The sequence below is a fragment of the Gadus morhua genome, chromosome 2 (genome assembly GCF_902167405.1).
Source record: "Gadus morhua chromosome 2, gadMor3.0, whole genome shotgun sequence".
NCBI lineage: Eukaryota > Metazoa > Chordata > Actinopteri > Gadiformes > Gadidae > Gadus > Gadus morhua.
The window spans coordinates 27034381-27055961 of record NC_044049.1 but is presented as its reverse complement, the minus strand read 5'-3'; the positions used below and the strand labels follow the sequence as shown (position 1 = coordinate 27055961).

Sequence of the window (21581 nt, the reverse complement as noted above, 5' to 3'; positions counted from 1 at the left end):
GCCCATTGACAAATTGACAAAATGGTATATTGTTAATTATGGAAAGACGATGCCATCATGTTCCATCCTTGTATGGTATTGCCTTAATTTAATCTGTATCTGATGCTGGAGATTTCCCATTGGATTAACTTAATCGATTTGACCCCAATGCTTCAAAATTGCAAATTGTACATAACCTCACCAAATGTAGAACTGCATGGTCATGAGTGAGTTTCACTGTTTCTTTTTATAAGACTAAATCGAGGAATTCGTCCTCCTCAAAGGAATTGTGTTAATTTTCTTTATTCGAAAATAAACGTTTTTTATCTAATGTTTCTCGACTCTTTGGTTTTGTGTTGCATCATTTTGTTAAGCCTGAAGCATAAGACTGGCACGCAGAATGTGAGCTGTCGGGCTAATTAAAATCAGGCTTTACCAATCGGTTGCGTAAACGTTGCCTGGGCTATTCCGGACCACCTTTCGTGTATGATCTGCAACAGGAAAGACCTCAAACGCACTGTAACCTGGACTTATGCCCATTGGATTTCTTGAGAGGTTTCATACGAACATCGTTTTCACCGTAGCCACTGTGTTTAAGTCCTACCCCGGATTTCCTAATCGCATCTAGTGGTCTTGGATCGTCCTCCTGCTTCACCGCAGCGCCCGACCAGAAGCTCAACATGATGTCATCCTATTATCACTCTGGGAAGGAAACTGACATGGCTACGATGTCAGAGCCGCTTTGCTTAGAAAGAGGTAACTGTATATATGATTGTACCGTGAGAATGTTAATATTACAGCAAGGCTCCGATCTGTGCGTCTTGGAGCAACGCGACATTACGCAGCAGTGCAGGGCGACGTCTTCTGTGGTTAGCCTGCCATAGGCAGCGCTGACTATTTACATTTCTTACTATTAACCAATGTTTTGGCCTTGCATTAGTATTAACAGACGACATAGCTTGCTGCTGGTGTGTGTAGGCTGTGAACAGTGAGCTCCGTCTCTGGATGCCCGGTTCAAATCCCTTCCAATCCTTTGACATGCTACACTAGTTAGCTTCTGACAGCGATCTCCTGGCTTTGTTATACATTCATCTCTTGTACGCTGCACTGTGTTCCTCACTTGAATATGCTTTGAGCTATGAAATCCCATTCCCTAGTCGTTTTCATTCATGGAAACAAGATTGTGTTATTTATCCTAACCTGTGCGACGTAACGTTAGATCTTAACGTGAGCAAGTTTAACATTACGACAGGAAGCCTGTCCGATTAAATCTAGGTTAAACTCTGTTTATCGCAGGCCAGTCAAATTAATCGTTTGTTATATAATTCCTGAATCGATTCAATGCCTCAGGTTTAGGAAGTGGGACTTTGTTTTGTACCTTTCACTGTTCGTATGTCCGGCATGTGTTCAAAACGTTACATAATAAATCCAGAATTATTGTCTTTAGGTTGGCACCCCATCTCTAATTCTCGATGGATTCCATTATATCGAACTTTTATTTTGTCACAATGAAAACATCCAAATCTGGACTTTTGAGGGACCGTTTCTTTGAATGATCGTTGTCCTCCCAAATCAACTTTGTGTTCTCTGCTCGTCATGTCAGACGTGTGCCGGGTGATCGAGCTCCTGGACCGGCTGCAACGCAGCGGGGAACTACCCCCTCCCAAGCTACAGGCCCTGCAGAGAGTCCTGCAGAGCAAGTTCTGTGCCGCCATCAGAGAGGTGAGGATCCCAACAAATCTACCCCAAGGCCCCCTAGAAGGTTGGATGGTGCAGGAGGAATTGCTCATGACATTGGTGACATAAATATTGCCTGAAAATCGGGTTCGAACTTCACAGCAGGGTTTTTATTTAGCCAATGGGTTCCGTAAAGAGTGGTATGCGAAATCTGGTTTTGCCAGAGAATGGAGAATATTCAATACATTGAATTGTTACTATCTATGTATATACCATTTAAACGAGTAAAGAATATGAACCATTAAGAGTTACCACCATTCACTAAGATTTTATGAAACCAAATGAAACCAAACAAACTGCCCTTTTCCAACAGTTGACAGAAAATGCCGTCATGCCTGGAGTTTTTGGAAATTACACAAAATATCATGTATTGACAAAATGTTCCCAAATGTACTACAGATGTAATGAAAAAAAATAGGCATTGATACCGTATAATCTTTCAACCTCTTACAGTGGAGCTGCTCTTCTCTGAGCCTCTCTATGCGTAGGTATGTCACCAGGTACTAGTTCATACCACCGTCTCACTGGTGCTGCACCTATGACGGCCTCCTCCCCTTCTTCCTGAACACATGATTGCATTTGCAGATACCAAGGAAATGGATAAGAGCCTTTTCCTTGGGTCATTTAAAATGGCGCTTTCACTGTCATGCATATAAATTGTCAATCGTCTCTAAATCTTAATCCGGAAGCCCCCACACTGGACCTAACCCCTGCTCTAGAACAGGCCGCCTCTCACCCACACTGGACCTAACCCCTGCTCTAGAACAGGTTGCTCTCACCCACACTGGACCTAACCCCTGCTCTAGAACAGGTTGCTCTCACCCACACTGGACCTAACCCCTGCTCTAGAACAGGTTGCTCTCACCCACACTGGACCTAACCCCTGCTCTAGAACAGGTTGCTCTCACCCACACTGGACCTAACCCCTGCTCTAGAACAGGCCACCTCTCACCCCCACACTGGACCTAACCCCTGCTCTTGAACAGGCCACCTCTCACCCACTACTCCCCCACCACCCCTGATGCACTGTGTTGACATATCTGTGTCTGCGTCGCAGTTGTTAACCAAGTAGTAATACCACCTGCACCCATCAACCTGTGGACTAACCCGCTCACTAACCTGATCTTTGATGTCTTTAGTCATATACATCCTATAAACCTGGTTTATCGTATTTTTATTTTGAGGTAAAAGGGAGTCTGCCCTCTAAAATGACATTAATTTGTAGTATAATAGTGTTGTATTCTGAGTTTCTTTGCTTATTTATTATCGGAAAAACCTGAACATTTATTATTATTATTATTTAAGGCTTGAGATTTAGGGAATGAGCTTCAGTGCTTGGTCAAGAGTCAAATCTGTTCATAAATAGTGTAACCACAAAAATACACCCACTACGTATTCATTCACTTTAAAGCATGCCACTTCGATGAGCGTTGTAACTCATTTGATTCAAAACTCAAACACACGAGACCGGCCTTTCTAACCTGCTTGTCCACGTTTGCATGCCTCAAGTTAACCCACAGACCAATTCCAAGTGTCTAACCACTCTCCTTTCCTCCTCCGGACCCAATGGCTCAAAGTCCTTTTGACGCATCGACTGACCAATAAAGTCTTGTTATTTATCCTCTTCTACGGCAGGTCTACGAGCAGCTCTATGACACCCTGGACATAGCAGGGGGGCCCGAGGTGCGTGCACAGGCCACTGCAAAGGTATTTATAACAGACTTAAGGCTTAATACAATCTTTTATTTCATTTATTTGTTTGACTGGGTCAGGCTGCAAGCAGATGCTACTCGGCAAACTTGAAAATCTGGCCCAATCTGGCAACACTGTTAGTCACTGTCGATGTCATCACAGGGTATTTTCTTATCGCCCCCCCCCCCCACACTTCAGGCCACAGTCGCGGCCTTCGCAGCCAGCGAGGGTCACGCCCACCCCAGGGTGGTGGAGCTCCCCAAGACGGAGGAGGGCCTGGGCTTCAACATCATGGGGGGCAAGGAGCAGAACTCCCCCATCTATATCTCCAGGGTCATCCCGGGGGGGGTGGCCGATCGCCAGGGGGGGCTGAAGAGGGGAGACCAGCTGCTCTCGGTCAACGGAGTGGTAAAACACGCGTCCTCTTTCCTTTTACTCAGGACAATATTCTCGATTAAATTCGATCTATTTTGGACGAGGAATGAGAGTTAGAAACATGTTGGATTTGTTTTTGTGAAATACCTGTAAATAAGTGAAAGCTACTGGGCGTGCGTTAAAATGGCGCAAACAAGAGTACAATCTTGTTTTTTTATTTTACAGACAAACTAGATGATAATAGGAAGCTCTGTAGCATTCATACTCTGTACATTTATCTACATTACATTTTTGTTATTAAGCAGAGGGTTTTATCCAAAGCGACTTACAATTACTACATTTTGTCGACAGTAAGTGAACCGACTGCCAATTCCTGTCATCGCGAGAGAGCCCTTCAATCCGAACAAGTGCTATCAGTAGCCCCAATACTAAACGCTGTATCGGTATAGCCATACAGGGTTTGTAGCATACGGCTTTTAAAATAAAAAAGGATGCTCTTTATCGGCCGATACCCAAGTCTGTGTTGCTGTGCGGAGCTGGAGGTCACTGTCTCCCGTGTGCGGCGGTCGTCCTCAGAGCGTGGAGGGCGAGCACCACGAGAAGGCGGTGGAGCTGCTGAAGGCGGCCCAGGGCTCGGTGAAGCTGGTGGTGCGCTACACGCCCAAGGTGCTGGAGGAGATGGAGGCGCGCTTCGAGAAGATGCGCAGCGCCCGACGACGCCAGCAGCACACCAGCTACTCGTGAGGCTCCTGATTCTGTTTCGTTCGCACTGCCCTTCGGAAAAGCGTGTGTGTGTGTGTGTGTGTGTGTGTGTGTGTGTGTGTGTGTGTGTGTGTGTGTGTGTGTGTGTGTGTGTGTGTGTGTGTGTGTGTGTGTGTGTGTGTGTGCATAGCATGTATGACTATATTTAGGTTAAGTCATTTCTCATCCGTTTTTTCTTTTGAAATCTATTAAAAGAAACACATATTTTCCAAACGTGAGCATTTCTATAGGTTTGTATGTATTTATTATTTTTCTATTGATGAATTTTCTTTATTTAATCAGTGTTTTTGGTTTTAATTGCGTCTGCATTCGTCTGCATGTTTTTTTTTTATGTATTCAGTTGACTGTTATGTACTGCTATATATATTTGAAATGTTTAAAAGGTTTTATCTTGTGTGTCTGTATGCAAACAGCCATAGCACGTTGCATTAGATCAAACATGCCGGTACATCACAGATGTTTCAACCCAGGGCACTTCTGCCGTTTGTTCCTTTCCTAAACAGATCGTTGGAGTCTCGAGGTTAACCACGCCCTCCGTTGACCCCCCCTCCCAACCCGCTCATCTCTCCCATGGGTGTCTAGACTTTAGCAAGGACGGAGATAGAAAAAATACAAACAACTACCAAAGTAGCCAACCACGACGTATTAACTATTTCCATTGAAGAATACGTGTGTAGGTGTTGTGTGCGTTAGTCCCTCCCTCCTCACCTCTTACCTAGATCCTTTATGGAGCTCATTTTGTTCAACTGAGATTTTCTTCCTTCCAATTGTATGCCTATATCCTATTGGAGGGAAGGGATTTATTCCTATAAGTGTGTGCGTGTATATGTGTGTTTTTGTGTTTTGGCGTGTCTGCAAACATTTGTGTGTGTGCCTGCGTGTGTCTCTGTGCGTGTGCACACATGCACGTGTGTGTGTGCGTGTGTGTGTGTGTGTGGCTGTGTCCCATAGGGGGTGGTGTCCTGATGTGACGTGATGATGTTATGCTGTCGGGGGGGATGGGTTGAAGGACAGCAGCAGCAGCCCTCGTTGTGACCTTAATATAGTTTGTTTGTGGAGCCACAACCTTTTTAGATGAACCCACTACACACAGGGCGAACCAGGAGCTGGATGGAGTGATGTACACAGTATATATGCTATTTGTACTAAGTATTAGGTATTTGAAATGTCTTTATTTATTTATTATTTTATTTATTGTTGTTATTTATTCATGGAATAAAATATATGAAGATTGAACTTTAGTGAAGGCCTTTGCTTTATATTATCTATTTATTTTTAAATCAAAGTACATTCAATGAGCTACATTGAGATTTATGTATGAATTAAATAATTGTGAACAATTATGCAAACGACTTTAAACCTATGGGGAGATAAATATTTATAATTTAAATACATTGATCAACATAAATACTGTTCTGTTCAACAGTGAGTAGAATGGATTGTTTTGTTGTTGGCTACACTGCTATATGTGCAGGGGTTGGACTGTGAACTAGTCGATGTCATGTATTCAGGTGACACAAGTTCACCAATTAAAAATAGTGCATCAGTGTAAATGTGTAGCTCAATAGACACTATCACAAACAATTGAATCATTAATAAACCATTCTTTATTGGGTTTGTCAACGCTGTAGGAACGGTTTGATAAGTATTCTTGAAGAGACGTTCTCTTTGGAGCAGTGTTTCAGCACCACGGATAGCACAGTTGTGTAAAATAGAGAAGCGGCCACTAGATGGACATTGGGAAAACAACGAGATTATTATCGGAGTCCGCTTTGGACAGATCATTTATTGCCCACCTGAACTAAACCATCTGAATTGTCCTTTTCTTTGGTCGATATGTTTCAAGTCATCATCGTTTGGACATCATTTTGTATCCTGAGCGTGTTCAAATGTTGCTCACATTAAAACGAGACATATATTAGGGAAATATATGTGTAGAGGCAATTGTATTCAATGCACGGACAAATGTTATACAATAAAGGAGAAACTTTCGATCTAGTCTCGAAGACGAAAATAAGTCAGGCCTATTAAAAAATAACAAAATGCTTGTCACAAAAATAACCGTTGTGCCTCCCCCTACCGGCGTCCGATGAACAATCTTCATTTAGCTCCAAGCTCAACAACAGCAGCTCGCGTTATTATAGCAGAGGGAACATCAGTGTTGTCAATCCAGTGATATCCATTTTATTCAATATAGTGAAATGATCACACAGGGTTACATATCCAGTTTGTTTTGCAAAATAAATGTATTGAGCTCAACAAGAGTTGTGCCCAGTAGCTCGTTTGGTAGGCCTCTACTTAATTAGGGAAAACTGAAAACATTTACACAACAGATATGTTTAATGTTGCAGGCTATAGCACGGACATTCTTGTCCTCTTATCAAAACCATCCCACTGTTTTAGCCTTTGAAGATATGCTTTCAATTTAAAATACATATATTGATTTTAGACAGCCAAACAATACTTCAGTTCAATGAAAACATTACAAGAAGGACGTGTACACGTGTGCGACGTCTTAAGTAAATGTCCAATGTTTGATCCCCCTCAGAAGAACTATTGAAAGAATTGAAAACATACAGGTACAAATATGATATGTAGGCCAAACACACGCATACAAACCACCAAACTCACAGAACAGTGTTTCTCTCTGGTCGAGTTTTGTATTGTACAGTCACAGATTGTATTCACGGTAAAACATGAAAACAACTTTCTTGGTTGAAGCAAACCGAACGTGTTGTAATTAATACTTCATTGACCAAGACAAATATTTAAAAGGCACAGCGCTAAACACAAAACAAAATCAAATCAAATCACTAAATAAATTGACCTAAGACATTTTCAACACTACAGATGGAAATTATGTTCCCCTTGTATTCTTTGAGTCCCCCCTACTCCAATTCTTTCACCATAAGCAAAACATATTTTATTAATAGTGAAAAAAAAGGTTAAATAGAATCACTGTGATGTTAATGCTGCTTCTTTGCTGTAACAAAGGAATTTCCCCTCCGGGGGATTAATAAAGTTGTATCTATCTATCTATCTATCCGTACATCTGTATATTATAATCTTGGGCCAAAATGCTGAAACACACACACAAGCACAACACCTAGGCGCTCCAGTATGTTGCTTACATCATTCCAGTACTGATGTTAAATTGGCCTAACTTGTTAATCCAAAAAATCCTTAAGATATTATCAAAAATTATCTTAATAAATTAGGATTCCTCATAAAGCATTTTGATGATTAATGGGAAGAAAAGGGTGATCCAGTCTAGATCTCAAGTTAATACCAGGCTGAATGTTACCTGCCATTGAACATGGGCCTATGCCTACGTCAGGCTTGGCTCTAATAAATGCCCTTGGTCTGTCCAGGGAAGCCACAGGTAGAAGGTGGTGTTTTGGAGCTTCACTTTAGCATTGGAGAATGACAGGTAAGAAAATAGCAAAGCAAAAGAAAATGGAAAAAACATTTGATCTAACATGTTTCGCTGGACTTCAATCCGACAATCTGAATATTTAATTGCTTTTATGCTCTAGTGGTTTGAAACAAATAAATAGCTATCCCATTTTCATATCTTTTCATAATATAAAAGTGTGCAGTGTGTTTTTTTCCTATGCACACCTCAAAAAGAAAACGTAAAAAGTCACAGCACATAATTGGTTCCTTCCCATCATTAGAACACAAGAGTCAGTTACATAACAAAAATATAGAAATATAATAAGATAATCCTACATCGGTCTTCACACCAAACCTCTATTATACCTCGATTGTGTGTATGTACACAGGTGTGCACACATTCTGATGGAGTTAGAATCATGCCAAAACCCCGCACACACGCAAAACGTGTTTTGCGTGTACTCACACATAACGATTCACACGCACTCAAAACGTGTTTTACTCACGCACAATGATTCACACACACGCTCAGTGTGGTTTGCAAATTCAAAACATCATTCACAAACTAATGCATTTTGCTTCAGAAACAAATACAGTATGTTTTACACAAAGTACAAAAAAAAATCCTTCAAGTACACAAAACAATTCTACAAGTACGGAACACGAAAGCTGCGCGTGGATCGGAATGCATTCCGATGAATCATTGTGCGTGAGTAAAACACGTTTTGTGTGCGTGTGAATCATTGTGCGTGAGTAAAACACGTTTTGTGTGCGTGTGAATCGTTATGCGTGAGCAAAACACGTTTTGCGTGTGTGTGGGGTTTTGGCATGATTCTAACTCCATACATTCTTCCTATTCATATTATGCAAAGCAGTTGTAGTACTAACTTCTATTATACACACAAAGCAAATATGTACAGATCGATTTCCTTGAACACTAGCTGTAGCACGTTACTAAGTCCTTACCTGTTTGTGTGAGACGTCTGCATCTCAAAATATTCCAAAATAATTCCTAGGCTTTGATTGGTTTGGTTTAGTAACGGGAATGCGATAAGTGTGACCTCAGTGTTGTAGCAGTACACGCTATAGTGATGCTCTATTGCAGTGAGATTCATGGTGAGTGGAATTGAGGGGAGTTCAATGCATGTGGCCGTAGTGTTTCTCTATACCGGCACTCCGTGTCTGCATGTGCGTGTAAGTGTTTGTGTGTTTGATGCACGATGCAGAACATCCTGATGAGTAACTTGACACACAACAGCAGCCTAACTTTTGCCCATTGAGTTAAATATCTATATATATATATATATGTATGTATATATATATATATCTAAAAGCTAGAGGGAGCCTACCATACCATACCTTCTATTTAGATAGAGTAGAGCATGCCAGCCAAAGCCATTGTTTCACCAACAAGCCGACACTTGATTAACCCTACTAAGACCCCTTCCTGCATGACAACCTCAGACGACACCAGAGACCCGGCTGCACACCCCGCTTTGAGAGTTGGCGTGGTCCAAAAGCAGCAGCCTGAGCTCCCCTCTGACCTTCAGCGATGGTGGTACAGCTCTCTGGCGCTCTGTCGGGGCAGGGCCGGTCCTTATTTGCGCTTGCGGAGTACCAGGTACATGATGCCGCTCAGCAGGGTCATGGGGAAGCTGGCCCAGGCCAGGTAGAAGGAGGAGCTGTAGGTGCCTGCCCGCAGCTTCGGCTCATGGAAGCTGTCCTTCTGCGCCGTGTACACAGACGCCGCCACCATCACGCAGACAGCTGCCGCCCAGAGGAGGAGGAGGAGGAGGAGGAGGAGGGGGGAGGAGGAAGAAGGAGGAGGAGGAGGAGGAGGAGGAGGAGGAGGAGGAGGAGGAGGAGGAGGAAGAGGAGGAGGAGGAAGAGGAGGAGGAGGAGAGGAGAGGAGGAGGAGGATGAGTAGGGGTCACGTCAATGGATAGCCTTTATAAAGCGCTTTGATCCAAAGCGCGTTACGATCTTGCCTGACGTTCACCGATTCATGCACATGTTCACACGCCGACGTTGGAGTCAGCAATGCTCAGCGACAGGAGCGGTTAGGGTTGGGTGCCTTGCTCAGGGTCACCTCACACCCTCACGTTTAGGGCGTTTAGCAGACGCTTCTAACCAAAGCGGAGTACATTTGTACAGAAGTGGTTCCCGTTCTCTGGGGGGATGTCTGCTCTGTTCTCCGTGCCTTCATCGGATGTGATGCTGAGATCTTTTGCTTATATCTGAACAACGAGGGCCGCTTCAGCCTCTGTCCGATACCTTCTCCTGTGGCGCCTACTTTTCCCATCTGGGATTAATAAAATGCCATCTTATCATATCTTTACAGAAAGTAACGAAAGTAGCAAGCATAATTGTGTCACGATCCTACTGTTGGGTAAGGTTAAGCTGGTTGGTAACTGGTGGTCATGGTAACGGTGGGAGTGGCTCCCTTGATTGGTTGATTGTGGTCACCTGGGGGATCCAAGATGGTGGATACACACAGCATGGTGGCCAGTGGTTACGGTCCCGGCAGGATAAGACTTTGTAAAGCCATTCACCCAGACGCCAGTACACACCAGAGCTAAGGAGTCCAACGGGGGAACGTGACCGCCCCTTCACCGTCTTGGTTTGTCGAGTGTTTGTCTAAACATGTAAACCATAACTGAACGAGACAGCTACCGTTCACCACAACGCTTGGGCTATCTCCATAGCAAGAGAGAGAAGGACCAGCGCTCACCAGGAACCCAGGTGAGTCCCTACACACGTGCCCCGGAAGACGACGCTGAAGTTGGCATCCGATTCGCAGCATCCGATTCGGCAGCTGGTCCACTTTAAATCGGTCCTGATTGAAAACCACTACACCTAGACTCTTCAAATCTGGACTAAATTTTCACAGTGAGGCTATACATTATATAAAACATAGTTACAGATTTGTGAAACCTTTTTTCTATTTGTGAAAATGCAATACAGGCTCATTGTAATGCTTTTTAGGGGTCCAGACTGCATTAGAACGGGTCCTGATTGAAAACCACTACACCTAGACTCTTCAAATCTGGACTAAATTATCACAGTGAGGCCATACATTATGTAAAACATAGTTTCAGATTTGTGAAACCTTTACCCTATTTGTGAAAATGCAATAAAGGCACATTTTAATGCTTTTTAGGGGTCCAGACCGCATTAGAACTGATCCTGATTAAAAACCACTACACCTAGACTCTTCAAATCTGGACTAAATTATCACAGTGAGACTATATATTATGTAAAACATATTTTCAGATTTGTGAAACCTTTACCCTATTTGTGAAAATGCAATACAGGCTCATTTAGGGGTCCAGACCGCATTGCATTTTCACAAATAGGGTAAAGGTTTCAAAAATCTGAAACTATGTTTTACATAATGTATAGCCAGACTGTGATAATGTAGTCCAGATTTGAAGAGTATAGGTGTAGTGGTTTTCAATCAGGACCGATTTGAAGATTCTAAGTGGTTTTCAAGCCGAATCGGATGCTGCGAATCGGATGCCAAATTCAGCGTCGTCCCCGGAAGCTAGTTGCCTACCAGCTGTGGTTATACCACGTATGTGTCTCGACTCCTGCCTAGACAGAGAGCCGGTTTCCCCTAGACACCAGTGGGGTCGTGACAATTGCATCCCGTAAATGCAGAATACATTTTCATGAAACATTTGGTATTGTTGACTTCAAGCTATTGTAGTACAGTATACAAAATAGAAATATACTTAAAGATACTATTGGCTGTTATCTAACACTATACACAGCGGTCATGTTTAACTCAAACACAGTGCGGTATCATCTCCTAATATGTGCGACCCGATGGTTTACCCTACGCACCCAATGCAGGCCAATGTTCACACTGAACTCCATCTGTCCGTGTGCACGTCTGCAGGTGTGCCCGTGTGTGGACCTACCGGCCCCCAGGTGAGGGTGTTTGAGCAGCGCGGTGGGCGTCGACTTACAGGCCAGCAGCTGAATGATGGCTGTGAAGACAAAGCGCTCGCCCTGCCGCAGCCTGAAGAGCTGCAGGATGAAGACGAAGAAGGCCATGCAGCACAGGATGGTGGACAGGATCATGGTGGCCTGCACCGTCTGCAGGTAGGCTGGGGGGGGCAGAGCATGGGCTGTGAGGGGCGGGGCTACAGCGTTAAAGGGGTGGGGCTACAGCGATAAAGGGGCGGGGCTACAGGGTTAAAGGGGCGGGGCTACATGGTCAAAGGGGCGGGGCTACATGGTTAAAGGGGTGGGGCAACAGCGATAGAGGGGTGGGGCTACAGGGTTAAAGGGGTGGGGCTACAGCGATAAAGGGGTGGTTCTACAGTGTTAAAGGGGCGGGGCTACAGTGTTAAAGGGGTGATATCACACGCACACACGCACACGCACACCCCCCCCCCAATCAGATGGTTACCTGCGTCTGCAGTGTGGCTCTTGGCCACGGAGTAGCACGTCTCATTGCAGGTGAACCACAGGTCTGAGTAGTACACGTTTTCAGTGGAGGTAGAGACCACCCACCATGACTGGAGAAACACACACACACACACACACACACACACACACACACACACACACACACACACACACACACACACACACACACACACACACACACACACACACACACACATAGAGAAAGAGACAAATCGGTCAGTCTTAGCTATCTAGTGAAAGTGTAACTATTGCTATGTTTGTAGCTGTTTAGCGGCTGGGTTCTGGCAGGTAAAACAAATGTTCTTTCTTCATTAACGTATCGTGAAACTTGACTCAAACAAACCAATTCGTTAAGTTTGGAACATGTTTCCATGGCCCGATGAGCTACGGCATTCAGGTCGAACCTTCAGGGGGCAGCATATTAAACCCACATCAACTCCCGAACACGGAGCCAATGACACACACACAAGACACTACATTTCCCAGGATCCTCTCTGTCTCATCCGGGGTCTCTTGAGTCGCACTCACGTTGTATATGGTGGCGGCAAACAGCAGGGCAGCTGAGGCCAGATGGAACACGATGATCAGGGCTAGGACGATCAACATGGCTTCTCGGTTCTCGCTCTAGCCGGACGACTGTTTCTTGACTGCTTGACGTCTGGATTGTCTTCCCCGGGGACTACCTCCTCCTGGATCGAGAGGAGAGCTGGCTGTTTTATGAAGCGCTCGCCTTGTTGGTGGTCGTGCAGGCGGACAACAAGGCTTGTTCCTGTGACTGTGGAGATCTGTGGAGAGAGGAGCATGTTTTAACACACACGTACGGGTGTAAACGTGCTAGACGGTACTAATACTGGACAGTGGCAGTCAAGGGTGTGGGAGTCTCTACTCATTCGTGCCTTTATCACGTTTGCTGCTTAATGATCTGCATCCCAAATGGAGTCAATACACTCTATGCCATCTGTGTGTGTGGGTTTGTAATGTGATGTTTGTCCCCTGACCCCTAGATGGGTTTAGTGTTGTAAGTAGGGGGACGGAGATGTTTTAAAGGCATGGCCTGTTTAGTCTGAAGCCGGCCAGCTGGCCCGTCTGCAACCAATTAGCCAAATATTCCCAAACAAAACATTGAAAATGGCAGTATAATGACATAGGCCCCCTAAATATTTATATTCTCAAAGTTTTGACTCCAATTAATGTCACATTTAAGCTACACTGTATGTTATGTGTTTATGTTGAAGTTTATATGTGTGTGTGTGTGTGTGTGTGTGTGTGTGTGTGTGTGTGTGTGTGTGTGTGTGTGTGTGTGTGTGTGTTTCCCGCAAGCGATACAATATTTACTATATAAGCCTTTGTCTAGACTAGGACTCGATGAAAGATCTGAAGAGGTCTTTATTTACCTCTTAGAAAAGCAAACCAACATAAATGGTACGGTTGTTACACTTCAGAGTCTTTGGCATAGAGTAAACAGTCCTTTGGTGCATGTGAATCAAAATGGCCGCATGCGCCTATACCAACCTGACAATAATTATAGAGAATACAATGCATAAAGCTTGAATGGAAATAGGACGATTGATTTTGTATCATAAATCTGCTGTGATATCACAAGATCTCAGTCTCAGTAAAAGTATCATCGAACAGCATCACGGTGTTTCACAAAGTTGTTTACCGGGACACAGGCCAAACAAAATTCCTGAAATATACTTGAAACAGGCATTGTGTGTCACTCCTATTGACTCATGTGATGTGAATATTTTGCTCAACATTTGGTTGCCTCTTGCTCAACACTCTGGGATGGGTCATTGCGTGTTACACAGAGCCTAACATCGATACAGACTACTGTGTTCAGATTGTTTGGAGGATTTTGATGGTGATGTAGAGTTAAGGTAACCTTTCAGCACTTTAACTGTCATGACTAACTAGCATTAGCATGCGGCATCTCCACAGGAACAAAAAGGACTCCGTTCAACCCTTGTTTGATTAAATCAGTTCACCTACTAATGAGAGGGAGTGTGGCACATTATTTTGTGTTTATTAAAAAAGAAACTTGGCTTTTTTCCAACAGATGAGAACAGCTTACTGCTTCATACCCGAGTCTGCTTCTGTCTGGCCTCCGGCAACATCAACTCTGTTCCCCCAAAAGATTTGGACCAAATTCAGACCGTTGACCCGACAGAGTTGATGTTGCAACACAGAAATCTCTTATAACAGATATAACCGTTTCCAGATCATTCCATGAGTCTACATCCGCACGCTGTGTGTTGTCTAGTGAGGCTTAGACACATGGGAAAATTATGAATGAATGAATAAACATTCAGATAGAAATGATTTGAGTTGGAGTGGTGCGTTTGACCCGGGCACTATCAACACACATACCGCCCGCTCCAACCGCCCGCAAGCTCCTGTGGACGCTGAGTAGGCAATAGCAGGAAAGAGGTTCACAGCCAACATGCCTGCTATCAGCCACACAGCCACAAACGCAGGCGCACACACACACACAGTCACACACGCACACACACACACAAACACACACCCATGCAGACATGCGCGCACACACACACACATGCGCGCGCACGCACGCACGCACGCACGCACGCACGCACGCACACACACACACACACACACACACACACACACACACACACACACACACAGAACCAGACAGCAGGAATTAGGCCTCTGCGCCAAACGGGAGTCCCAGTAAAAACATAAAAACCACTTTGCCCTTCAGACAGGAAGCTGTGTGTTCAACAGTCTTTGGGAAGTATGTGCATCCCTGGAGCATGTGTGTTTTTTTTGTGTGTGTGTGTGCGTGTTTGAGTGTGTGTGTGTGTCTGTTTGTGTGTGATTCTGTGTGTGTGAGTGTGAGTGTGTGTGTGTGTGCGTGTGTGTGCGTGTCTGTGTTGGTGTGCGTGTTAGGTGGATCTGCAACGGTCTGGAAAAGTTTCATATTGAAAAAGCACATAAAAAGCAAATAATACTAACACTTGTAAACTACACTTTATAAAAGTCGTTGATTTGTTGATTCATTAGCACGCAGCACTCATGAGTGAATGGACAGATGTGACGACTGATTCAGATTCACTGTTACAGCGTCCCGCCGGTTAGCCAGGTGTTTAACGTGTGAAGAACCCTCCTGTAACCCTGCAGAGCCGTAGACCACGCTGTCCGAGTGGCCGGGACAACAACCGCCAAGTCTCAGTCATCTCTGAGGTCGACTTTGAACACATGAACGCCACCATGGAACACACCGCTGTCACCCGAAGTGATTCTGTTGGGTGCAACTAGCCCAAAAACATTTAAAGATGTACTAAGAATGTGGTTAAGATAGTACGGAGGCGGTTGTATGCTAAGGAAAGCAATTTGGACCACAGCCTTGTTTCCTATGTTATATTCTCCGTTTTTCTTTTTATAAACTATGACATGGTTTGTAGCATTTGGAAAAGTTTAGGGCCGACCATAGTGAGAGCGTGGGCCACGAGGCTTCACAACTAGACCTAGAGGTCTGCCTCGGAACTGCAGTCTGTCCCCAAAAGCATTTCTTCATTTAGACGGTCTACAGAAGAAAAGAGAGAACTCACCACACACACAAACCAGTATTCACTGGCTTTGACCACAAACAAATTCACACCACTACAAACGTCTGCCAGAACAATGGTTCACGATGCTAGGGAGCGAGACAGAGGGAAATGTCTGAAAAAAAGGTGCATACTGTGTGTGTTTGTGTTTGTGTGTGTGCGAGGGCGATAGACAGATGAATAATGATGAGTGGGAGAAACACTCATAGTGGCGCCGAATCACAGCTCCAAATACACAAGTATATCCATTTGGCAGCAAATATCGAACAAACAAGGGGTTGTAGTTCGGTAGTTGGAATGACGTGGGAAGGCTTGTTATGGCAGATCGACTGTCCGAACCGATGGTCATTTAGCATCGTGGGCTATCTAGCCTCCACATTTTGGCACAGCAATCGTTGGCGTGTCAGACAGACAGACAGACAACAGGCATGCCTCTTCTCCACTCAGCCTTATGATGGAGGAGGAGGGGGGGTGGCTGGCTAACTGTGCAAATTAACTGTGTGTGTGTGTGTGTGTGTGTGTGTGTGTGTGTGTGTGTTTGTGTGTGAAAAATGCTGACTTAATGTCTATTTTTTTCTCTTTTCATAAAACACAAAGCCACAGAGTCTCTGGGCCTCTTAGTCTCATTCTACTCCCATATCTTTCTATCTCACACTATCTCTTTCTCTCTTTCACTCTCTTTCTCTCTCTTTTTTTTCTCTCTCTCTCTCTCTCTCTCTCTCTCTCTCTCTCTCTCTCTTCCCCCCCCCCCTCTATCTCAAAAAAGTCAGCTTCAGATTTGTCCCCTTTTGTGCTTCGGTCACAGGTCATTGTGAGATACATTAACATAGTTTACAGACCGACACTCAGCCTGTGGGGGAAGAAACAGAAACAGCCACAGGTTACAAGCAGCTCAACACGTGCCGCTGTCTCCCTGCGGGGCAGAAGGCTGTCGGGGTCCGTCTATGTAAGGAGATGGGGACGAGCATAGCAAGGCACCTTTGACATGCATTTACTGCTAGCTAGCTGCCATACCAGTCACACAACGTCTCCCTGCTCCTAAACACACCTCACACGTACAGAGTGCAGTCTGTTCCGTATCCATCGGACCGTTTGGTTCTTTTGGGACAGTTTGTTAAACATAATGTTAATTACTTACTTATCACAGACGTATACAGAAGAACCACACCAACCAACGGGGCAGTTTCAAATACAGTTTTTATTTGTGTTTGGGGGGCCTGTTTGTGTGCGTGCGAGTCTGTGTATACACAACAACAACGGTCCCCTGTCTTATTTTTACATAAAACACAAATAACAGAGCTTATCCTGGAGCTAGGCCAGTGACCACACAACCGGGAAGCTGTGTGGTCACTGGTACACACACACGCATGCACGCACGCACGCGCGCACACACACACACACACACACACACAGACACAGACACAGACACGCACACGCACCGGGTTTTGGGTGCTGCGTTGTTACCACAACAGTGCAACTATTTCAGTGCTCCCAGTAACTCCACAATAAAAGCGTGAGACACATCTCTGAAAAACATGATGTCTGGCAATTCCACTTTCCTAAATGAGAGGAAGAATGTTGAGAGAATGATGAAGGACGTGGAATTTAATTTGGTAACTACTTCAGCAGATTTGCAAACCGCAGGGGGTCCACTGGTGATTTAGCCGTTTGTGGCTCAAAGCCAGAAACAGAGAGGCAATTTCCTAGATTGGGGACAGAGCGAGGGGTCCCAGAGTTCAGGAGCTTCAATGGGAAGTATCTTCCCCGGAGGCCACCAAGAAACCAACCGACAATATGTCATGCTCAGATCTGTTAGTACTATAATTATTAAATATGAAAACCTGCAGTGTTGCGGTTGCTTTTCAATTAATCTTTCTTGTGTGTTAAATCATTTCATTTCGAATGCATCAACAACGGATTGAGTAACGGTTTGGTGCACCACTATCTATCAAGGACCATGAGATGTTCCACGGTTCTTGGTTCTGTAAAACCAGACCTCCACAATCCAAAGTGTTGAAAACTAATGTCAGTGGCCTTCCCGCTCATCATCTCATCGGTCGTCACAGTTCGGTCTCCGTCCCTACACGTTTATACATGAAGGTTACATGAGAGTTCCTGGGGGTGTGGCTTGAAAGGAAGCACCTCCAGGAGGTCCTCAAACCTGATGGCTCTGTGATGTTCCTCCACCACAATAGCCCTCAACGTGGCTGCACAAAGGCTGTGAGGAGGGGGTTGACGGAGGGGCTGGAACAACAAAGAGGTGGGTGCTGTTTTGTTTGGGTGGAACTTGAAACCTACAATCTGACCATTGGTGTTTGGGGACCAGTTTCTCGTCGTGGGTTTGGTTCACTGCAGAACCCTGAACCTAACCCTAACCCTAACACTAACCCTAACCACATTCTAAGAAGAGACACAACTTTAAACAAATGTCTTTGTCAATTTAAATACCCTGAGGATAACTAATAAAATAAATTAAAAATGATGATGATCTTAACGAATCGTACGTTGATTTCATCCGTGAGACTTTAATTTAGTCCTGGAGACAGAGTGGGGCTGACATTGTGGTTACGTGCAGCACAGCAAGACGTCCTCTGTCTCCACTGTGCATGCACCACATTCTGTCTGTCATCAGCACATGTTTGCATTGGAGCCGTCCAACACTGAGTCCTTGTGGCCTACGTCGGGCCATCTTTTAGCCATGCCGAGGTGTAATGAGGTTATGGACGTTCACATCACACTGCACACATTGTGAAGGAGAAGGAAATGTACATTCTTGGAATACAGAATGACATGCAATTGTTGTGTGTGTGTGACGTGTGTGTGTGTGTTTGTTTGTGTGCACTCGGAGGCTTTTGTAAATTTTCCACTGGTTGTCGTGGTAATGTGTGACATAACCATATCAATCATCGTTAATAACTAATACAAATAATCTGTATTATAATAATATGTAAAAGATATTGCCTAAAATGGGGCATAAATGTGATGTTTCAATCTAATGCTTATGGCTCAGTCAGCCTACGCTAAGATGGAAAAGTATCAAAAATGTGGCTTTTTCGTGTCATAAATATGTTTGTTTGGGTTTTACAAAGTCTCATTTGCCGAGTGGAATCTATAGCATCAATAACATGATCGGGACTTAGATGGCAAATTAATCAATCAATTCAGAAATGAAGCTTTCTCTGTGTCCTTTGAACCAAGTGATAAATTCAGACATTAATCTTTTCTCTGCGTCCTTCTGTGTTATGGGTTCCAATTTACAACGCAGGGGGGCGCCATACTAAAAAACATATACCTCGTAAACCACGTTGGCTGAAGTGCTCGCATAACTTTCCAAAAGACGGCATGGAGCGTTTCCCAAGCTGTTGGGGCACCATGGGTAGGCCTTTCGTGTGTTTTATTTGTGATAATATCCTAATATCTGTAGGCGTACGTGATAACATCGAAATAATCTCTCTCTCTCTCTCTCTCTCTCTCTCTCTCTCTCTCTCTCTCTCTCTCTCTCTCTCTCTCTCTCTCTCTCTCTCTCTCTCTCTCTCTCTCTCTCTCTCTCTCTCTCTCTCTCTCTCTCTCATATTCAGGCACGCACGCTCGCACACACACGCACACGCGCGCTGTAAAAAGCATTGACAGGAAGGTAGAATAGTATAGTAGAATAGTATGGTATAGTAAGTCGAGCGCGACTTGAAAAGAACGCCCCTCCAGCGACCCATAAAATAAATAAAACAAATATACTTTCACCTTATTTGTTAGGAGGCAAGGACAAGAGACGACAACAACACCTTAGGATAGGTTATGAGGCAAGAACTAAAGACGACAACAACACTCGCTCCACACCGTTAACTGGCTGTAGGCGAGCGCTGGCGACGTGCTGATATGAAAGTTTTGCACGTGAAAGTCCCGCATGCCATGAAGCTTTGCACGAGAAATAAAGTATGCAGTACTAGGTTAGATCATTAAAACAAAGTAGAATAACGACTCACCCGCTCATTGACCAGAGGGAAGACCAAGCAACGCAGTGATGGGGACTTTAGCGGGACTGGGAGAGAGTAGGAGGTCGGCGGCGATTCCAATGACTAGGAAACCAAACGTGACCGAGGGCCAATTGCGATTCTCGTAGTAGCTTGCTCGTAGCTTGTCGGGGACGCGCGCGTCCGGCTCTGTCCGAGCCTCTGGGTGTGGTTTAAAATTAAATATTGGGAGGAGACGTGTTTGTGTGAGTGTGTGCGTGTGCGTGTGGACAACGTCGACACATGAGAAGTAGGCCTATATGTTGACCCGAGTCTAAACTCGGACTAGGGGCATAATGGGAGCGTGTAAAAGCAGCGAACCATTATTTAAACTCCAGGACACGAGAGTATTTTAATTAACCCCGGCCGCGAATGAAAATGTTAATCCTGAAGAGGAGTAAAGAAACGTAAAGAAGGAATCGTTGGACTATGAAATTAAAAAATAATTAAGAAAATTATCTTTATTTTTTCAGCGTTCTTCTCTGCTTCCCCCCTGATCACTCTTTGAATTGGACGTTATTTGCAGGTCGGCTTTAGCACTTCCAGTAGGTATTTCATGTGGTATACAAGCTTGCTATGCCAATACGAGGAAAAACAGACGGGCAGACAGACAAATATACAGACAGACAGATAAATGAATAGAGATAGGTGAGGGATATTGAGTTGCCAGGGTGAAGGTTCTCACAGAACTGCTTTCGTTCACAAACACATAAACCCCTTCACCCTCTCCCCTTTACACAATCACACACACACACACGCGCACGCACACACGCACGCACGCACACACACACACACACACACACACACACACACACACACACACACACACACACACACACACACACACATATATGCACACACACACCCACGGAGAATGCATGCACGCACATGCAATGAAGCACAGATGCAAGCACACACACACACACACACACACACACACACACACACACACACACACACACACACACACCGACTCTGTGTTTGCCACTTAAGGATGAACATTGTGTGGCTGCACGACAGAAGGAATTGATGGAATCTGGCTGGTTGGCTGACCATGCTGCAATGTGTGACTCAATTAAGGGAAGACACATTCATCCATTCATGAATTAATTTATCCATCCATCCACCTCACCCATACATTGGAAAATGTATGGGTGATTCCTTTAGTCGGACTTACTCTCCCCAACTAACATCACCACTCACTTTCCATCGGCTTCTCTTATAAACCCAGCTCTAGTTTGGATTGGTTTTGTTGCGGTCGTTTAGGGGGACACACCGAGGGTCAGACCGCCGTTGCGTGGTTGGCCAAGGAAATCTCTCTTCCTCTTTTGGACCAAATCTTCAGATAGTGTCGGAAGTTACTTTTGACAGTTACATCCCTACGGCTGTTGAACTGTGTAACCGAGTCATGTCTTATGTTGAAGGAGGGGCGGGGGGTCCACAGGCATTGTGTCGGACACGACAAAGACACGAAGCCTAGGAAGTCATCAAGTCTCTTGAATAGAGAAACCATTTTTTGCATGATGAGGGATTGAGTGGTTATAGATCCTCTGCAGTCCAGTAAAGTGTTAATAAGGCTCTATGCTTCTGAGTAGGACAGTCGGAGCATACCAACTGCTGGTCA

The 21581-nt window shown here is 44.6% G+C and overlaps 2 protein-coding genes across 2 annotated transcripts; one reads left to right on the top strand and one right to left on the bottom strand.

Moving 5' to 3' along the window:
• The first annotated feature begins 6 nt into the window (after nt 1-6).
• On the top strand, nt 7-5786 carry lin7b (lin-7 homolog B (C. elegans)). The gene is made up of 6 exons (XM_030376339.1): nt 7-735; nt 1583-1701; nt 3352-3423; nt 3607-3816; nt 4360-4523; nt 5049-5786. Exons 1-6 carry the CDS (start codon nt 660-662, stop codon nt 5068-5070), a joined length of 663 nt encoding a protein of 220 aa, XP_030232199.1. The 5' UTR covers nt 7-659; the 3' UTR covers nt 5071-5786.
• A 347-nt stretch (nt 5787-6133) lies between these two features.
• Nucleotides 6134-20090, bottom strand: emp2 (epithelial membrane protein 2). Its single transcript, XM_030376438.1, has 5 exons — nt 19931-20090; nt 12907-13163; nt 12359-12467; nt 11913-12053; nt 6134-9708 (listed from the first exon to the last, which is right to left on the bottom strand). Exons 2-5 carry the CDS (start codon nt 12982-12984, stop codon nt 9539-9541), a joined length of 498 nt encoding a protein of 165 aa, XP_030232298.1. The 5' UTR covers nt 12985-13163; nt 19931-20090; the 3' UTR covers nt 6134-9538.
• Between the last annotated feature and the right edge of the window lie 1491 nt (nt 20091-21581).

Coding starts and splice junctions, on each gene's coding strand:
- lin7b (XM_030376339.1), top strand. CDS start 660: ATGATGTCATCCTATTATCACTCTGGGAAGGAAACTGACATGGCTACG. Junction 736..1,582: donor GCCGCTTTGCTTAGAAAGAG/GTAACTGTATAT, acceptor TCGTCATGTCAG/ACGTGTGCCGGGTGATCGAG. Junction 3,424..3,606: donor GTGCACAGGCCACTGCAAAG/GTATTTATAACA, acceptor CCCACACTTCAG/GCCACAGTCGCGGCCTTCGC.
- emp2 (XM_030376438.1), bottom strand. CDS start 12,984: ATGTTGATCGTCCTAGCCCTGATCATCGTGTTCCATCTGGCCTCAGCT. Junction 12,468..12,906: donor TTGCCGCCACCATATACAAC/GTGAGTGCGACT, acceptor GTGTTTCTCCAG/TCATGGTGGGTGGTCTCTAC. Junction 9,709..11,912: donor CATCATTCAGCTGCTGGCCT/GTAAGTCGACGC, acceptor TCTGGGCGGCAG/CTGTCTGCGTGATGGTGGCG.